At 39.1% G+C, this 19,859-nt stretch overlaps 1 protein-coding gene across 1 annotated transcript; it reads left to right on the top strand.

Moving 5' to 3' along the window:
- Positions 1-3,711: 3,711 nt before the first annotated feature.
- Positions 3,712-18,682, top strand: LOC106817860 (alpha-N-acetylgalactosaminidase-like; the record flags this gene model as incomplete). The annotated part of the gene is given in 7 exon segments (XM_014822575.1): positions 3,712-3,861; positions 5,180-5,354; positions 13,627-13,801; positions 14,949-15,043; positions 15,905-16,066; positions 16,992-17,189; positions 18,119-18,682. Coding segments are annotated over 7 exon segments (1,219 nt in total), but the record flags the coding sequence as incomplete, so codon positions are not given.
- Positions 18,683-19,859: the final 1,177 nt, after the last annotated feature.

Here is a 19,859-nt window from a genome sequence, read left to right as displayed (position 1 = left end):
ATGTGGCCCTGAGAAAGCTCCGATTCTAAACAGTCTCAGTCTGAGTGCTAGCGACAGTCCAGTACGAGGATCGAGGAATTGTCAAAAAATCTGTCTGACCAGTTGCACTCAGCAGCCTCTCAGTTCAAAGTGTTTTCCTTGGCACTTGACGAGAGCACGGACATTTCAGATACTGCTCAGCTGGCCATTTTGGCTGCAGGTGTTGATGATGAGATTCAATATACACTGAGGAACTTCTTGCTCTGTGCCCATGAAAGACACTTGTACTGAAAGGACGTTTTTCAGGAGTGTGATTCAGCAATGAAGAAAGCGAATCTGAATTATTGAAAACTCGTTTGGAATCTGCCACAGATGGTGCACCTGCAATGGTCGGGAGGCAGCAAAGGATTTCAAGGCATGTTAAAGAAAGAGCTCCAAACCAGAAACATTCCCCAAACGTTGATATGGTGCCACTGTATCATACACCAAGAATCTTTGTGCACGAAGGTCATTGGTTTCCAGGAAATCATGGCTAAATAAATATCAACTGTGATTTCATCCGTGCTCGGGCAGTGAATCATCGCAATTCAAAGAACTTCTGAGGAGATTGCTGCGAATTACAAAGAGTCTTGTATCTTTTCTCAAGTGAGATGCTGAGTAGAGGGCGCACTCTGAAACGGGTGTGGAGCTGAGAGAAGAAATTGCACAGTTCATGGAGTCGAAAGGAAGGCCTCTACTGGAATTCTCCGACGAACAGTGGCTCTGCTCGGACTTTGCCTTCTCGGTCGACATTACTGAAAAGTTAATCAGTTGAATGGTGTCTATGCAGGGAAAGGACAAACTCGTTCACATCTCTTTGGTGATATCAAGTCGTTTGAAGCCAAGCTGCTTCTTTGGAAAAGTCAATTGGAGAACAATGTTTTCGATCATTTCCCTTGTCTGAAAAGTCAGAAAGAATTGAAGCCAGAAGGGAGAAGATACTCACTGAAATCGAAAAACTCACAGCAGAGTTTTCTCGCCGTTTTCAAGAGTTTCGTGCAAACGAAAATGACTTCAAGATCTTCTCAATGCCTTTTTCTGTTGATCCAGTGACAGCTCCACGAATCTGCAGTTAGAATTAATTGATCCTGCAGAACAACATGGATTTGAAGGCCAATTCTTGTCAAAACCACTAATCGAGTTCCTACAAAGATCTGTGTCCTCTGATGAATCTTTTCGAACCTTCTTCATCATGCAATGAAAACCAGTGACGCTGTCGCAGCAACTTATCTCTGTGAGCAATTCTTTTCCAAGTTGAAGTATCAAAATCGAAGACAAGAAACTCTATTTCAGATGAACATTTGGAAAACACTCTGAGAATCGCTTCCTCGCGGATGAAACAGACATATGTGCTATTTATGAATCAGAGAAGGCAGTTCCATCCTTCCCATTGACAGGAATTGTACAGTTATACGTGAATACAGTGATTTTAGCCCTGTCATGTGTTGTTTTAGGGATGTTTCAATAAATTCGTGTTTTTTTTTTTCGCATTTCTGCCCCAGCGTTCAAAAAATCTACATTTGGCCGCGAATTGAAAAGTTTCCGGGCACTGGTCTAGTTGAAATAAAAAGTAATGTTGAACCCTGTTACTGTACTTCGATCCATTAGCAGAGGGGTACAGGGGTTGGTGTTACGGTGTTATAGCTTACATGGGGGCGGAAGACGATGTACATGGGGCGGGAGACGGTCTGTACATACACGGTAAAAATTTTATTAATTTGTTATGAGTTTTCCTTTATTTTACAAAAGTGCCTTGGGTGCCCTTCTCAATGTGAGAGTTGCCTTGATGCCTTTTAAAATGCCTCGGTGCCCATCCATTTTAGAGAAGATTCAAGGCAATCTCACATGCCCCCAAAAAATTGCCTTGCCCCTCTCGTCGCTTAATTCGAGGCCTGGTACTCAGGGTACGTTCCGATATACGAACTCGCACCCAGGGTACCCTTCGATAGTACCCTGGGGGACATAGACCCTCTCAGCCTAACTAACCGGCGAGAACTTGCTTGCCTGTTTCAGTGTTACTGTTTCAGTGTTTCAACTGTTTGATAGTAAATAACCTTGTCAATTTGTCATGTAATTATTGCTATCATTATCTTATTTAAACGACCCAAGTGCCTGTTTGGGCTTCATATGGTTTGTGTCTATGCTTAGTATAGAAGGCGCTTCTGGTCGTGTTAGTCGCGTCGCGTCGCGTCGCAAAAGTAGAACATCGTCGCCAGCGACAGTTGCAACCAGTTGCAGAAAAGCAGTCGCAGGTAATCGTGTCGCGTCGCAAGCCGAGCTAAGGCTGGCTTAAAATGCAAACATGCCTGATCCAGTGATCGGGATCAGTTATCAGGTGAATCCTGCACACAACCTACCTAATAAACTACACCACTTGTTGACCTACAACAAACTTGATTTTGGAGAAGTGACAGAACTTTTAGTTTATGTTGGAGTATAATTATGGGTTTTTTGTAAATTTATACCTATATAACCCTGTAGCCTCATAAATAATAGTCTTCAAAGTCTAAGGGACTGTATCGAAGACGGAAGGAGATAAATTGATCAATAGAAAGATCAACACTGGATTGCAGGCGAAAAAGACACAATATATGCACAAATTGCAAAGAGTTGACACACGTACATAGCCCTATGTATACACAGGTAACTCAATCAGTTGGAAGACAAATACATCAAGCTGTGGAAACAGCACATGTGTTGGGATTGTCAAAGTAAACGTATCTAGAAATGCAAAAGTGCATGCCGATTTGGCAGTAAAAGGCAGAGGTTTTATGGATGTCACAAATTAGCTTCAATTAGAAGGCACATCAGACCTGACATGCCTGACATGGCAAGTCTGTGGAGAATCCTGCAAAATAGTTTCAATGTTAATAGTTTTGCTTAAACAGCATTTGAATGCTTCTCTACGTCACACAATTTTTATAGAGAAGAATATTGTATATATATATGGTATTACAAGAATATCATAATGCCATATTAGATATATCATCAGAAATGTGGTTTAATATCTTTTTTATTTTAATAAATTTTACATTTACTCTACTGATGCTTAGGCCTAAGAAAAAATGATGTTTGTTTTCGCTACGAGGTGAAAAAAATTGGACACGTGGCAGCGCAAACGTTTTTTTTAAACTTTTTTGTGCCTGTGCGTGTGTGTGTGATACATATATATATGTAAACTTTTTAAAAAATTGGGCACGGTAGGCAGGCAAAACGTTTTTTTTATCAAATATTTATTTTTATTTTGTTTTGGCGATTGTTGTGTTAGTGATTACACCATTGGTTAACGCGTGTTCAAGTGTTAACATATAGCTATAGTGACGGTGGCTCCTGCTACCAGACTGCCGTATATAAGCGCTGCACGTGAGCAGTCGCTCTCTTTACATCATGTAAGCAAGCCACACTAATGTGTGAATAAACAGCTCCTAAGTTACTCACAATCTTATACGTTTCTATAACGCAACAGCGATCACAATAAAATGTTTCGACACGGCGGTTAAAAATGGACTCGGTTGGGTTAGCGGAAACAAACGTATTTTTTAGGCTTTAGTATAATGTCTTCTCACATAATTGTGCTGTTTGACAGTGTATCGCGAATCTGCTAGATCAGTGAACTAGTTTTGCATTGAAATTTTGATATATATATATGAGTGTGATTCCGGCACTATTTAGTTCATTTCATTTCTTTTACAGGTTGCTGTTGTTAGTTTTAAGTCTGTTTGCCTGCAAAAAAGTTGGTTCACTGAACAATGGCTTGGCACTGACTCCACCAATGGGTTGGTTGGCTTGGGAGAGATTTCGCTGTGAGGTAGATTGCGATGAAGACCCCTACAACTGCATCAGGTCATATTACTAAATTAACCTTAGTCATATTCATTGTGTCAATATCAGTATAAATATATTGGCTGTTATATATATATATATATATATATATATACATGTGTGTGTACGTGTGTGCGTGCGTGCATGCGTGCATGCGTGCCTGCGTGTGCGTGTGCGTGTGCGTGTGCGTGTGCGTGTGCGTGTGCGTGTGCGTGTGCATGTGCGTGTGTGTGTATACTATATCTAAACTTTTCCACCAGAAATATAGAAGTAGCTTATTTCTTGAAACTATGAATTGATACTTGGGAAGTGTTTCCTCATATACGTATGTGGGACTGGAGGCAGTGAGAGACAATCTCTAGATTAGAGAATTGTTACAAAATTCACACACCTTCAGTCACCTTATTTCCCATTCTTTTTTTTTCTTTTTTTACAAATTGTATCACTGTACATTATAGCCTCGTTCACACGAGACCTCGTATTTATGAAATACGGTATTTGCGAAATACCGAATCTGAGAGAAATACGCGGCCGAGCGTTCACACGCTGATTCGCGGCTCCAGAAATACGGTATTTGCGAGCTGCGAGCTGCTTTAAACAATCAAGCGAACAATGCGAAATAAACAATGCAATGCGCACCAACTGCCGATAACATACGTAGACTGGTCCGCTCTCGACAGTTCCACTCGCGTTACACTGGAACTGTCGAACGCGGACCAGTCTATAAAATACGCGGCTTCAGAAATCCGGTATTTAGCGTTTACACAAGGAAATGCGCGATCCAAGAGATCCGGTATTTCTCAAGCACGCGGTCTGGGAAGCCGCGTATTTACAACAAATACTGGAGATGTTTAGATACCGTATTTTTTGGACCGCGCATTTTGCCTCTTGTGAACGCTAAATACCGGATTTCTTGCTACGTGGGAACGCGGCTTATATAAATCTGTAGGCAATACATTACATGTACCAAGCAAAACAAACATTCAAAATAGCACAACACAACACAAAACAAGCACACCCGAGCATGTAGAGTGTAGACACCATGCTGAATTTGTAAAAAGACCCCTCTCAAAAAAAAAGAAGAAGCCTACCTACCTACCCAAACTTTTCAGCCTGGGTCGGGTGAGGGCAAACAAATATTTTTTTTTAATTGTGGCTTAATTGACAAGATGTTATTAGCTAGTGTAGTGTGTGAACTCCCCACTTTTGTTTACAAATGCTACACTCCACGCAGTGCGATATTACACACAGTGTGATTACACACAGCGTTATGATAATGGCAAATCATCACCTGCACTGCGTGGCGTGTAACAAATGCCGGTGTATTTCTTTCTTGCAGTGAGAGTTTGTTTATGGACATGGCAGATGTTCTGGTTTCCGATGGTTACAAAGATGCAGGTTACACATATGTAAATGTTGATGACTGCTATATGGAGAAAAACAGAGACAGTCAAGGGCGATTAGTCGCGGACCATAATCGATTTCCTAGTGGCATGGAAAAACTGGGGAAGTATGTAAGTACTAGTATACAAAGTGGTGCACAGCACTACAAAGTGGTGCAATGCACAGCATTATGCTAGGCATTTAATTGCATGTATTTTAGGAAACAGTATACATATCACAGAATGTTTACCTAAAACACGAGTTCCCCTGCTTTACTACTATGACTCATTATTCAACAAACCCGAAAATTAATGTAGAGATAGGAACGTTTATGTTTTTTAACCCTAACCCTAACCCTAGCTGTTATTTAATATTAATGTATTGGTTATTAATTGTAACATTTTTTAATGGGTGCACTTGCTTTATAAATAAGTGCCGCAGAGCGACAGCGCTCACCTGACGGCAGGTGTTCTGATGCCAAACTCACTGGCAAACGAATGAAGAGCACCCTCCCATCACCGCGTTCGCGCTCGGAGCATATATCTAGGATACTACTAATACAGATATAAAATCTATGATAGCTAGGCTTTGCTATACCGGTAGTACAGTAATAAAGATACAGCTGTGTAACTTTAATGACTTCGCTATATTAACATGTTATCATGGATATTCAGAAAGTGCCATATGCCCGTTACACAGAAAGTGCCATATGCCCGATACACAGAAAGTGCCATATGCCCGTTACACAGAAAGTGCCATATGCCCGTTACACAGAAAGTGCCATATGTCCGCTACGCACCATTTTTTAATGTAAGAAAAAGATAGTTGCCTAAATACATTTACAGTTGTGTTCATAGTCTAGAGGGTTATTTCAAGATTTGGATTAGAGAAAAACTGGAAAGATATAGCCATGAAGCTCACAGAGTTTTCATGATGTGTACAGTACAGTAATAACCCTTGTCCGTTTTCTGTCATGTCCGTTATGGAAACTAAATGTTCAATCTCTGAGGAACTGTTTGGTGAAATATCACATAACTTATCATATACATCAGTGGCTGTCGAATGTTACTAATGCACAGAGTTAAACAATATTTCTTTCTTTAAATTTGATCGTACTGTGCACTTAATGTTTTAGAAAACTGTCTGGCATCATATGTCCGTTATGCTGGAATTGCCCAAACATTGTATTTAGTACTAAAATCTAAATGTTTACGTATTCTCTATTGTCTAATAAATCCACACAAATACTGTTGAAATGCATGTATGCTATTTTCCACACACTCACAGCATACTGATAGAGCAGGTTAACAAGCGTGACAGCAGAATTTACCCAATGCTCGCTCCTTTTCACACCTTCATAGCACAAATTCACAACAAACCACATGTATTCATATTTGTGTCTATGCGTAAAAAATTTGCACTTGCTACAAATAACACTGTCACACTAGGGTACAGCTGAATTTACCCAGAGTAAGCTCACATATTCCTGCAGGAATATAGCCCTCCACGGTTTTGTAAACTGGAGCAACGGCATTTTTATGATCTGATATTCCTTACCGGCACTATGAGAATATTTGGCCTAGTCATGCATCTGACATCATTATTGGGCAAATTATTCTTGAACTGAGTGACGTGTGGGCTGGTCGTGGAGCTCAGAAGCATGGACCACTTGAACCCAGAATTCCTGCAATGTGCAGCTATTTCTCGTATATAAACATGCAGTTCTTCTGGTTCACAAAACTGCTGAGAGCGATATTTCCACAGGATTTTACAAAAAATTTTTAGGTAAAATTCAGTAGTATCCAGGGTACAAGTGATAATTCAAACAAATAATTATTATGCTACACACCAATACCAACATGAAGGCAGTTAGTGGTGTATTAATCCCGTGAACATGTGACATGAAATGACCGCTGTGCAACTAGTGTGCTGCTCACGCTTTCCCAGCTGCTTTTTTGTGACCGTGAGTTGCAAATACTGGCATGTGTGCACTGGGATTGTGAGTTGCAGTGTTTGAAAGGCATTTACATGGAATTATTGGGCTATAGAGAGAAGATCAACATTAGGACTTTGGTTGCAAAGACAATTTCTATATTTACCATACTGTGGCAATGAAATAGCCCACCAGCCTGTGAAAAGAGCCATAGGCAATTGGGCCAGACCACTCCAAATTCCAATAACAAATTATTGTAAATAAACACAAATTGCATTGGCAACCGCTACCGGCGACAATTCCACGTAAACGCATGCACACCACTGTGCAGAAACTCACAGAAATATAGAGCAGGTGGGAAAGCATGAGCGCCAATGACAATGTGTTGGTGTACACCATGTGCGGTTCAAGGATAGAGAGCATGGCCAGATTGAGACCTATGTCATTTTCGTAAATGTGGGGGTAGCCCCTTTAAAATCGAGAGGGGTGTTGTTGAGGGTGTTGTTTGTTCATTTCGACCGAGAAATATTATGTGAGTTCACAGGAAGTGTGGGAAAAACTGCGTTGAAGCGACACTACTCGCCCGTTTCCGACTGTTTCTCACCATTGCTACGCGCGAGAATTTCCCGTCATGTTCCTCTGCTACGGCCCTCAAATGTATGTGCGTATTTGCGCGCGCCATTTACGGACTGATACTACTTGCTCCAGTAAATTACCCGGAAATCCGTTGACATTTGTTGTTTTTTTGGAAACTCATAAATCAATGACGACAAAAGTCCTCCATTGTTGTTGACTGTACCCTACTGCCCTCTCGCGGCAATCTGATGTATATGCATTCGCCCCCCCCCCTTCTTCCAGCTGCCGTTGGCTGCGCACATCTGTCTGTCGCGCGTTGCTAACATCTGACGGCGGCTGCATACAGTGCCAGTGGTCAAAGCCAGCGCGGTATATACAACCAAGATATGATAAAACGCACGTGAACGCACATTCTTTCCGTTGGGTTCGATGCATTCTCTGTACATGAATAAATATATATCTATATTTAGGGTTAGGGTTAGGGTTAGGGTTAGGGTTAGGGTTAGGGTGAGGGTTAGGGTTCAGGTTAGGGTCAGGGTAATGGGTATTAGGCAAGACTATTTTTAATTTTTTTAAATTCTAATTTTAAATTTTCGCAGTCGCAGGAGTCGCAGCCACTTTGGTATATATATTTGTGTATATGTGTGTATGTGTGTGTATATGTGCGTATATGTGTGTATTATGTTTGCCCATGTGTGTATCTACAGATATATATATATATTTATATATATGTCTATATATATATTAGGGCTGTAACGATCCACTGAAATCGAATCGGATCGCGGCTCTCTTCCCTCGATCCGATCCTCGATATTTTTCCCCGTATTTTTTATTCCACTTTGATACCACTTTTTTCCTCCAATAGATGGCGGCACTATGCTATATACTGTGGAGTGTTACCAGAGCATATAAACCCAGTGATTTATATTCTCTGGTGTTACTCACCAATGTAACTCAGCGGCTCGAATTAACCGACCAAGGGTGCCCATATCAATCGCCGTACTGCCCCTGAAAATCCAACCCGACCGACGGCAGTCACCTGCCTCGCCCTTTTGTGTAATTGCCGTCGGTGCCCTTTAATTTACTGCCCTAGTTTCGTTTTTATTCGAGTCAACATAACTCGTGCGCGTGCGTGCTGTAGTTGCAATGATGAGCTTAAAACCGATAATCGCAGGAGGGAATAATAACAGCATCGGATAATTATTCGCTCCTGATAGCGGGCATGTAAAATTTCTTGTTACTGTACTTCCATTAGCAGAGGGGGGTACAGGGGTCGGTGTTACGGTGTAAACTGACATAGGGGCATATTGTTTTGTACATTAACAGCAAGACGATGTTGATGTACTAATTTGTTATGAGTTTTCCTTTATTTTACAAAAGTGGCTTTGTGCCTTTTAAAATTGCCTCTGTGCCCTTCCATTTTAGAGAAAATTAATTGCCTTGGCCTTCTCGTCGCTTAATTCGAGTCCTGGACTGTGCAGTGTATATATACTCTCTAGACTCTCTAGTCTATTCACCATTTAGTATTCATTGGCAATTTCGAATAATTTATTATTGAAAAATAATGAAAATATAAAAAATAAGATAACATTTCAATATTTTGGGAATCGAATCGAAGGAATCGAATTGAGAGGCTAATATCGAGATAACGGATCGAAATCGAGAGGCTTGTGTATCGTTTACAGGCCGCTAAATATATATATTAGACCAGTACTTGGTATATATATATATATATATAGTATATTCGTATATATATATTATATATATATATATATCTGTATATATATATATATAATATATATATATATAGTATATAACAGTCTTCGACGTTAGGCGGTGGCCGAAGTCTCTCTCGGTCCAGTAAATTTAACAAGTTAAATGGACCGTCGGTCCACCGTTTTTTTCAGACCACTGCCTAGTTACAGTATTTAAATAATTTATCAAAGTATTTATGAGACTACTTACTGTATACATAACTGCGAAAAACGCGGCATCTAAGCATTATCAAAACCGAACACCTCTTCGTGTTTTGTTTTTCATTAATCCAACTGTAAACTTGAAGATAAACGCAAACGGTTGTAAACATCACGGACATTGCCGGAGATCGGTTCACATGTTTATAACGACAGTTGTAAATGCTTATACCAACAGCAGCTTTAACATCAATTCATCAGCTCATCATTTATTTATCACCGACGAAAGCTTGACGTATCGTTGACTCTGGTATTCTTCCGTTACACCACTGAACCGTAAACACACACCTCCACGTCGTAACTCACAAAGCCTACTGCCTGCGTTCACTGCTTTGCACGACCGAACCCACCCAAAACCAAAAACGCAAAACCAAAATCGTCGCGGCCTATCATACGCGAGCCATACATGATGAATATGACTGTTACTGTATTCAATTGCTACACGCAGATCGAGACTGATGATGAAGATGCAGCTGACAATGAAAATTAAAAGCCTGATTAAGGTTTTTAGTGAAGTTTTATTGCAAACATGTATGTTTTCTTGAAATGAAACTGAAATATCTCAAATTGACAAAAATGCAAACAAGTGACTGAATGATTATGAATGTTGCAAATACTATTAAAGTTTAATAGTCTGCTTTGAAAAATTGAGTGTTGTTCCTTTTGACTAAACATGCTAAATGTGTGATTCAAGTTATCCATCAATATGTTCAAGAACTGATATTTTGTTAGATGAAAAAAAAATCGCCTAAAAAATGTCCAAATTAAGAGTACAAATGCAGAGCTAATTTTTATCGCCAAAATGGCTGGAAATGGCATTTCATGAAGTCTAGATTTCCAATTTTTTCCGGGGGGGCCATGCCCCGACGCCCCCCTAGTTTGCCTCGTGACCTGGCGGGCACTCGATGCAAATCACATTCACACACCTCGGCAAGCGAAGGCGTGTGATTTTCACTCGCCTGCTTTTTCAAAACACAAGGACTGATAACACTTTTAAATCTTTGTTTCATCGCTAACCAAACGTCATAGGTATTCTTACTGTCATCATTAGCAGTGTGTGAAGGGTAATATGATGAATATTTGATAGGTATTCCTACTGTTATCATTTGCAGTGTGTAGAGGCATGTGATGTGATATTTGATAGGTATTAATACTACTGTTATCATATGCAGTGTGTTAGAGAGTATTTATTATTAGGTAAAATACAAAATTGATATTACTTGTTTTGTTCTTTATTGTCAAAATGTGCAAAACTAATATTGGTCGCAGTAAATAATTTAGTCCAGTCCCAGTAATTTTGCTGGGCTTGGTGGACCGAAGGTCCAGGTTTAGAAATTTCATATCGTGAAGATCTGTATATATATATATATATGTCGCCTATATAAAGCCAGTCAAGAGACTAATAATACCTAGAGTGCATACAACAGGCAAAACGGGAAAATAGTGCTATTTCACAGACTACATTCCATTTCTACGTTTGGCTGCGAGTCTATAATAATTTCATGGTATTGGCATTAAGCAGATCCTTGCTCTTAGCAACAAGACGCAACGCTTGTCAATACGATACTCCTAGGCTGAGCATATAGGCCTGCTAAACCTCCCCTTTCAGCAGAAGCTAATGCCATTAGACGCGCGTAGGTTGCTGAAATGAATGTGGATTCGAGGCGGCGTTAGGCATGTGGGAGGGGAGGTTTAGGAGCCGATATCTCAGCCTAGGAGTATCGTATTGACAAGCGGTTGGTCTTGTTGTAGAGAGCAAGGAATTCTGCTTAATGCAATACCATGAAATTATTCTAGACTCGCAGGCAAAGTAGAATAATGTAGTCGTGAAATAGCACTATTTTCCCGTTTTTCCGTTGTACACTCTAGGTATTATTACCTCTTGAAGCAGTGTATATAGCATAGCGGCGCCATCTATCAGCAGAAAAATCGTCTTTTATTGCTGACCATGCTCTCTATCCTTGAGCCCCATGTGCTGTGTGGTTGTTGTGGTTTTGTGCTGACACTGCACTTCACTGACACTGTCACGGACAGTTTAGTTATTGTTTAGTGTTTAGCACCCCAGATTAGTTTAGGACATTTGCGAGGTACCAAACCACAGGCACTTGGAACGCCTCAATAAAAAAATATTATATAAAAATAAGCTCTATTTCGCCTATAATCACCTGTAAATGCCGGTCAAATGCTCATCTGCAACACACAAGTACACCGCGCGCTAGCTGCTGCACACTGACACATAATTATATAGTCTTGTATATAGCAGGTATATAGCAGGTAGGAAATATAGGAAATAGGCAAATATAGGAAAAAGGAAATATAGGAAATAGGAAATATAGAAAATAGGAAATAGGCAGGTATATAGTCTTGAATATAGCAGGTAGGAAAGCGTGCTGCCAAAATTCGATTGACGCTCGCTTGATTTCATACGAATACATCACAAATATTCAACCATTCTACTCCATCTTTGTTTCTATTCGAAGAACAGTTTTCACTTGTTATAAAAACATACTGTCTGTGTTCGTAACCAAGCTGTGCCACGCGAAATCACACAAAGCCTGACGAAATTCTCGCGTTTGCTCCCATTGCGCAGTTTATGTAAATGGCTGTCGGAATCAGGAAACACCCACCGGCGCTCTTCGTGACCTGATTTTTGCGCCGCATTATTGCAATGCTCCACTGGCGGCTTTGACGAGGCTCGTACGGGAGTTGGAAAGCGTGGTAGTTTCCCAAAATGCAGTGCGCCGCCTATAGCCCTCCCTGTACTTGCAGCCATTTATATAAACTGCGCAAAGGAAGCGAACGCAAGAATTTCGTCAGGTTCATGCGATTCTACAAGCTGCATCTGACTATGTCAGATGAGCTAAAAACCATTTGCTAAAACATGATGATTATGACAAATTTATAAACATGAGTTAATACAAAATTGTCGATTACAAATAATATGTTGAACGTTTAATTCCGCTTTTGTATTTTACAACTTCATGCGCTGATGAAATATTGGTATTAACATAATTGTGTGTGCATAATATAGGTTCTTGATATTGGTGTGTGTTGTGTTAACACTAGCTTATGGTGATATTTTTTCATAACATCCTTTCTCAACTATTTTTAATATCTATTCTAAACATTGTAAAACTTAAAGGGATACATGACCTAGGTTCCTTGCATATTTCCAGTTAAAATAGGTTTAAATTACTCTAGATATAAATTTCATTGTTCAATATTCATTAGAAATATTTTTAAAAATTTACAAAGCTTACAACGATGGTGGTGCCACTACTATAGTCTATCTACTTTCAAAGTCGCACATCACAACTTTTTGGCTGCAGGCTACAGAACGAAGGTGTTTCATATTTGAGGACTACATAGGAAAAATGATCTATGTCACATTTTTAACTTTTTGAGAAATTCAAGGAATAAGTTTCAAAACGCTTTCCATATTTTGGTGTGATAACGTGACTGGGCTTAGCTCAATTCGTTCCCTTTCTAGCATGGACATGGGTGAGTTTGATTGGACTTTAAACGTTTCGTTCTGTACGCAAAGGACATAGATTGTTCTGCACTGGTATCCCGATTCTTTTCCCTGCTATAGAAATGGACATGGATTGTTTTTGTCAAGAACTAGGTAGCTTAATGAAAGCTTACTTGATTCTCAACCAGATGGCAGCACCATCTCAAATTTCTCCAAAATGTGAATTAGACCGTTTTTCCCCTGCAGTCTTCATTTATTAATTTAAGAGGAGAAGGATTGTAAAATCTTATAAACAACTCGGTTATAATATGGACGAATTTGCCCTAAAATAAAATTCGTTCGGTTAAATAGCAGTCGGGTGTAAATGCAATTTCACTATTGTGATTAGCCTGTAACGTTCAAAATAAATTGGCAATTGTTGTATAATGACTTTTTTCCTTAACATTCAGCTTCATTCAAAGGGGCTAAAGTATGGTATGTATGAAAGTGTTGGAGATAAAACGTGTATGAACTATCCTGGAAGCTGGCAGCATATCAGCAAAGATGTCCGTTCATTTACTAGCTGGAAGATAGACATGTTCAAATTTGATGGCTGTTTTACAGAACATTGGAAATTGGATAAAGGTACTTACTATAAACATGGCAGCAACTCTATATCTTATTAATAACGTTATTTATCCTTCCTAAGCCCATGTAGCCACAATTATTTCCTTAGTGTTAAGAGTCTTTTTGGAAAGGATATGATTTCATGTCAGCGGTGGATCCAGGATTTTAGGAAGGAAAAAAACGTTCCTAAAACCTTTGTAAAAAGGCACTTCGCCCCCCAAAATTTTTTACTCTTTAAATTTATTAATTTCACATATATATGCGTTTTCGGTCCATAAGTTATATTAATGTGAGCTTTTAGCATAGCTGATTGAGATGCGTGCATTTGGCAATATAATGTTACTCATCCAGTGCATCTATACAGGCGACCGTACAGTGCATGGCGCCACCACTGTATTGCTAACATCATTTTAAGAAAGGCAGCAGTTAGTTTTGGACCTAGATTTTCCGTTTTGGATTTGAGCATGGTATAGCCCCACTCCTGGGCCCGACCTATATATATATTCTAAGAAAAACGAGGGCTTGATCGGGTCCGACTGAGTGAAATACTTGTCAGATACAGGCCGAGCGGCAAAACATACCGTTTTTTTAATAAGACAACTTTTGCAAAAAGGGCACTTTGTGTGGGAAGGGTGGGGGGATGCGCACCCCCTGGATCCGCCCCTGCATGTGTATAGTCTGCTTTTATTCTACAGCTCTGGCGATTAATAGATTGGTGCAGTGTGCTATACCTACTCGGAGGCAGTCAATAAAACGGTGCTTCAATCCCATAGCATTTAATTGGGGTTCTAAATGTTCAAGTGTCTTTTTTAAATGATGCATTTTGTCTATTAGCTTATAGATTGATTTCTATTGCAGCCTGAAGAATGTCAATTGAAGTTATTTTTTAATATGCTGAAAAGGATGTCCAATTGTTGTCCAACTTTTTTTTAGTAAATTTTACGAAGTTTGAACTCCAGTATGTAATAGGGAACTCCTGTATAACATATGTAAATCTATCTGAAGTCACTATGTAACTTTTAAACATAATTGACTATTTGCTAAAAAGATCATGTTTACTAATCAATAAAGATGCAATGTAATTGATATCGTGTTTCTTTCTGTTTGCATGCACAATTATAAACGTTAATAACATCAGTTTAATATGTACGCACATCTTTTTCAGCATACCCAGAAATGGGGCAAGCTCTGAATAAAACTGGTAGGCCAATACTCTATTCATGCAGTTGGCCATATTACTTCTTTGCTGCCGGAATGCCTGTAAGTTGAACTCTCTTATTTGAAAAATTGGACTCTTGTGGCGGTATACATGCCTATACACGTAGTAAACTTTGCCAATAGCATGTGTTTAGGTTTTTATAGTTTTTAATTATTGATATTTATTATAAACTTCATATATTTCTAAACTATTTCAAACTTTGTATGTATATAGGATGGATCTTGCAAATCGCTGAGTTCCTTTCCTTTCTGTGTTAAAGAAATGAAAGGTTTTACCAAATTGAGCAATATTGCCCTCAGGACTGTTAGGTAGATCAAGTAAATATCAGGGTTTGATATTGTTTTTTAATCGTTTTTTTCAGTGACATAGTAAGATCATTAGCCTTCATTCGCATCTTCTAGCTAAATTTGTTTAAAAACTATGTAAGCAAATGCATATATACATACATACGCACGCACACGTATGCACGCATGCACATGCGCACACACACAGACAGAGAAAGATTCGATATGCGCACGCACACACACACAGACAGAGAAAGATTCGATATGCGCACGCACACACATGCATGCATGCACGAACGAACGAACCCACGCACGCATGCACGCACACAGCTTGCCCCTTTCACATCAATTAATAAACAGGTAATCGGTATTATAATGAATTTACCTTGACAATTTATATTTAAATTACAGTATGACATATTGAGTTTGACATAAGTATCATAATATATTATTCAGTAGTGTAAATTCAGTTTAGGTTGTTTTATATTTAGGAGTTGTAGATACTAAATGCGAATGCGAAACACCCCCTAACTTGATTGAAGCACACTGAGGCAGCTTCTCATATAAACCTGCGATAAAAACAATTACTGCTATTTTATCAGCAATGTTGCTTTTCAGTTCAACTACACCCAACTACCTCATTACTGCAACATGTGGAGAATGTACCATGACATCGACGACACGTGGAACAGTATATCTGCAATTATTAAGTTCTACGGTGACAATCAAGATCTCCTTGCTTCTCTGGCTGGTCCTGGCCACTGGAATGATCCAGATATGGTAAATGACCCTTTAGCACTTTGTGTGTGCATGTTATTTTAGCATGTGTTTGCTTTTATCGAATTCTGCAAATTTTGCTAGATTGCAAATTGTATTGTGGCAGCACAGTATAGGTTTATGCCCTACCTTATCTGCCAATTGGAATTACCTGTTATAACTAGCTTTAGTAGGATGACTAGCTTCCATTAATAATAATTCTATTCATTTATAGTAACCATACAACTGACCCTTAGTTTATGTAAGTTTAGCCTGTGCAATTTCGCAATGAAAATTGACTCTATAGAGTCCATATCGTCTGTGGTATCAGTCTGCATGTTGCTAGCCATTCAGATGCATGTGGCACATGGTGCACATGAATGGGTCACACTACATGAGAATATATGTACAGTAGCTACTCTAAACCATTCAGTCGCCACTACCCTGTGTAAATCTGTGTCAATTTTCTGGAATACCCAGGGTTATTATTCTTTCTTGTTCCTGACATTTCACTTAAAAAATTAGAAAATTTTACTTAATCAGTATCCTATTATTTTTATTGTCATTTTATTGTTTAATTGGTATAAAATTGTGGTAGGATGGGAACTAAAGGAGCTGCAGAATGCATTGTGGAATGTATCCCTAATTTTATGTTTATATAAATATTCTAGATTATAACCTTTTTGAGAATGCAACTTTCACGTATATACAATAGCCATCTATGTTCAATGGCACCCATAATACATAACATATAGTTCAAATATGTCATAATAACTATAGTCAAATCACAGTTACATATGATGACATGTGATTATCTCCACCACATGTTTCATAGACGCATGATTGCACGTTAGACTTGCATATAGGCGACGACTCTTCCAGACAGTTCCATCTTGCTCTCAGGCTGCACACTCTTTCACACTGAGCTTCTTATTACACTTACTTGCAGCTGATCATTGGTAATTATGGGCTGAGTTACGAGCAGAGCAAGGCACAGATGGCCATGTGGGCAGTGTTTGCCGCCCCACTGTTCATGTCGACTGACCTTCGTGACATCAAACCAGAGCTTAGGAACATTCTGCTCAACAGAGAAGTGATCGCAGTAAATCAGGACCCTCTAGGAACACAAGGCCGAAAAGTGCTGAGTGTAGGTGTCATTTAATACAATATCAAGAGCTAATAATACCTAGCGTGTACAACGGGAAAACGGGAAAATAGTGCTATTTCACGGCAATATTATTCTACTTTGGCTGCGAGTCTAGAATAAGTTCATGGTATTCCGTTAAGCAGCATTCTTTGTTCTCTAAAACAAGACCAACCGCTTGTCTCTACGATACTCCTAGGCCGAGATATTGGATCGTAATCATACCTCCTACCCTGGCCTCAAATTTGGGCATGTGACATCAATTATCATCGCTCCAAGCGGCGACGGAAATCGATTGCCAAAATCGTTAAGCGCGCAAAGGTTCGGGAATATGCAGTAGCAAGGTGTCGTGAGGCCAGTGTGGGAGGCATGATTACGATCCAATATCTCGGCCTAGGAGTATCGTAGAGACAAGCGGTTGGTCTTGATTTAGAGAACAAAGCATGCTGCTTAACGCAATACCATGAATTCATTCTAGACTCGCAGGCAACGTAGAATAATATTGCCGTAAAATAGGTCTATTTTTCCGTTTTCCCGCTGTACACTCTAGGTATTATTAGCTCTTGATAATATGGATGCCATAATATGCATGGCCTATGATTTATAATCCGTGAATTGTAACTGACCAGTTCCTATTTCTGTGTAATACCAAGTGTAGTGGTAAAAATTTACCAAGTTATCAAGCAGGTAAGTGGAACTTGAATGACTTGTTGTTTTTTGCACTAATCAAGGGAAAGTAGTGGGTTTGATGATATGCTGTGAATATTATCTCAAGAAACTATGAATAAAAAATTGTATTAATAGTGATGAGTTTCCACACGAGAACTATTTCTGACAGTATTCAGTAATAATAAATACTGTAGGATAGATGTGTTTAACCTGATTCTATAGTAATAGATTTATATATTGAGCTCATCATTTAATTCTTTCAGAGAGGTGGTATAGAAGTCTGGCTCAGGCCCATCATCCCTCGGGGTAGTAGTGCTGTTGTATTCTTGAACATGAGAGTCGACGGAACGCCAGTGAAGTTCACAACAAGCCTGCGTGACATTGGCCTTACAAAGCGTCAAGGGTACCATGTTCGTGAGATCTTCCATGAGCACGATTATGGCTTCATGCACCCTGGCGATGTTTTCGAGTGTAGAATCAACCCTACAGGGGTGGTGATGATTACTGCACGATTGCAATCCCCGTAAACGTATCAAGGGGTCAAATATCTTATGAATGCATTCGTGACTATCTCATAAATAAACTAGAGCACTCGGAGAGCGCAGACCTCCGCCAAGGCAGCTCAATTCTCTCACAGTGAAAAATTTTATTAATTAATTGGATCCGGATCACCACCAAAATGTAATCAATTCTAAGTTACCTCATTTCTGACCAATCCTGAAAATTGCATTAATTAATTAATTAATTAATTGGATCCGGATCACCACCAAAATGTAATCAATTCTAAGTTACCTCATTTCTGACCAATCCTGAAAATTTTATTAATTAATTAATTAATTGGATCTGGATCACCACCAAAATCTAATCAATTGTAAGTTACCCCATTTCTGACCTATCCTGAAAATTTTATTAATTAATTAATTCATTCATTGGATCTGGATCACCACCAAAATCCAATCAATTCTAAGTTAGCCCATTTCTGACCTATCCTGAAAATTGTATGACAATCCAGCCATAACTTTTTCAGTTAGGCTGTACACAAACCAACAAACACACGCCGGTAAAAACATAACCTCCTGCCAACCCCTTGGCGGAGGTAATGAGTACAGTGAGTGTACTATTTCTTGGTCACGTCATGTTGAAAAATGATGAGGACCTTTTGAGAATCTCATATCAACCGTCCAGCTAACACATGTTAGCTGCGTGCATTGTATAATAGACAGCCGGTATGAAATTTTCCCCGTACGATTCGTGGCTTTGGTTTTGATTGTTGTTTAAAGGGATACTAGACTCTATGATTTTACTGCATACAGCTGTACTTACTGTGTAACAAATCGTCTATACCCACACGTACTTGTTACCAGATACCTAATTTAATTGTTATAATTAATTATACATCAACGCTACGAAATTTGAACAGCGCCATTGACACCCGCGACCGTGCTGCCACCCTGAAAAAGTTGTGCATTTCCCAATATATTTTGCACGTTACAGATCGAGGGCTAATCACAAAGGTGCAATTTCATTTATACCTAAATGCTATTTAACTGAACGATGTTCATTTTAGGACAAATTATCCATAATATAACTGAAACTATATGTCGTTTATAAGATATTACAATCCTTTTACTTTTAAATTAATAAATAAGAAACAACCTCGCCCTTGGCTGAAAAGTCGTTTTGCGCAATTTTCAGATCGTGTGCTTTGAGTGGCGCCACCGTCGTAATCAAACTGTAGCTGTTAGTTTTAAAACATAAAAAAATATTCTAATGGTGATTGAACCATGACACTTTTTATATAGCGTAATTTTAACCTAAATTAACTGAAAATAATCCTAGAACCTAGAGTAAAGGATCCCTTTAAAGCTATTATGATTGTTTGCAGTATTTTCTTAAAGCATAAATTTGCAAACGTTAAGAATTGTTTGCGAAAAATTGAAATAAACAGTTTATACATGTGCTCCCTATGCAGCCAAATGTAAATGGCTTCATACATAGACTGTA

This window comes from Priapulus caudatus, unplaced genomic scaffold, assembly GCF_000485595.1.
Source record: "Priapulus caudatus unplaced genomic scaffold, Priapulus_caudatus-5.0.1 Scaffold35, whole genome shotgun sequence".
NCBI lineage: Eukaryota > Metazoa > Priapulida > Priapulimorpha > Priapulimorphida > Priapulidae > Priapulus > Priapulus caudatus.
The sequence above is the reverse complement of the archived record's forward strand: the minus strand, read 5'-3'. Positions and strand labels throughout refer to the sequence as shown.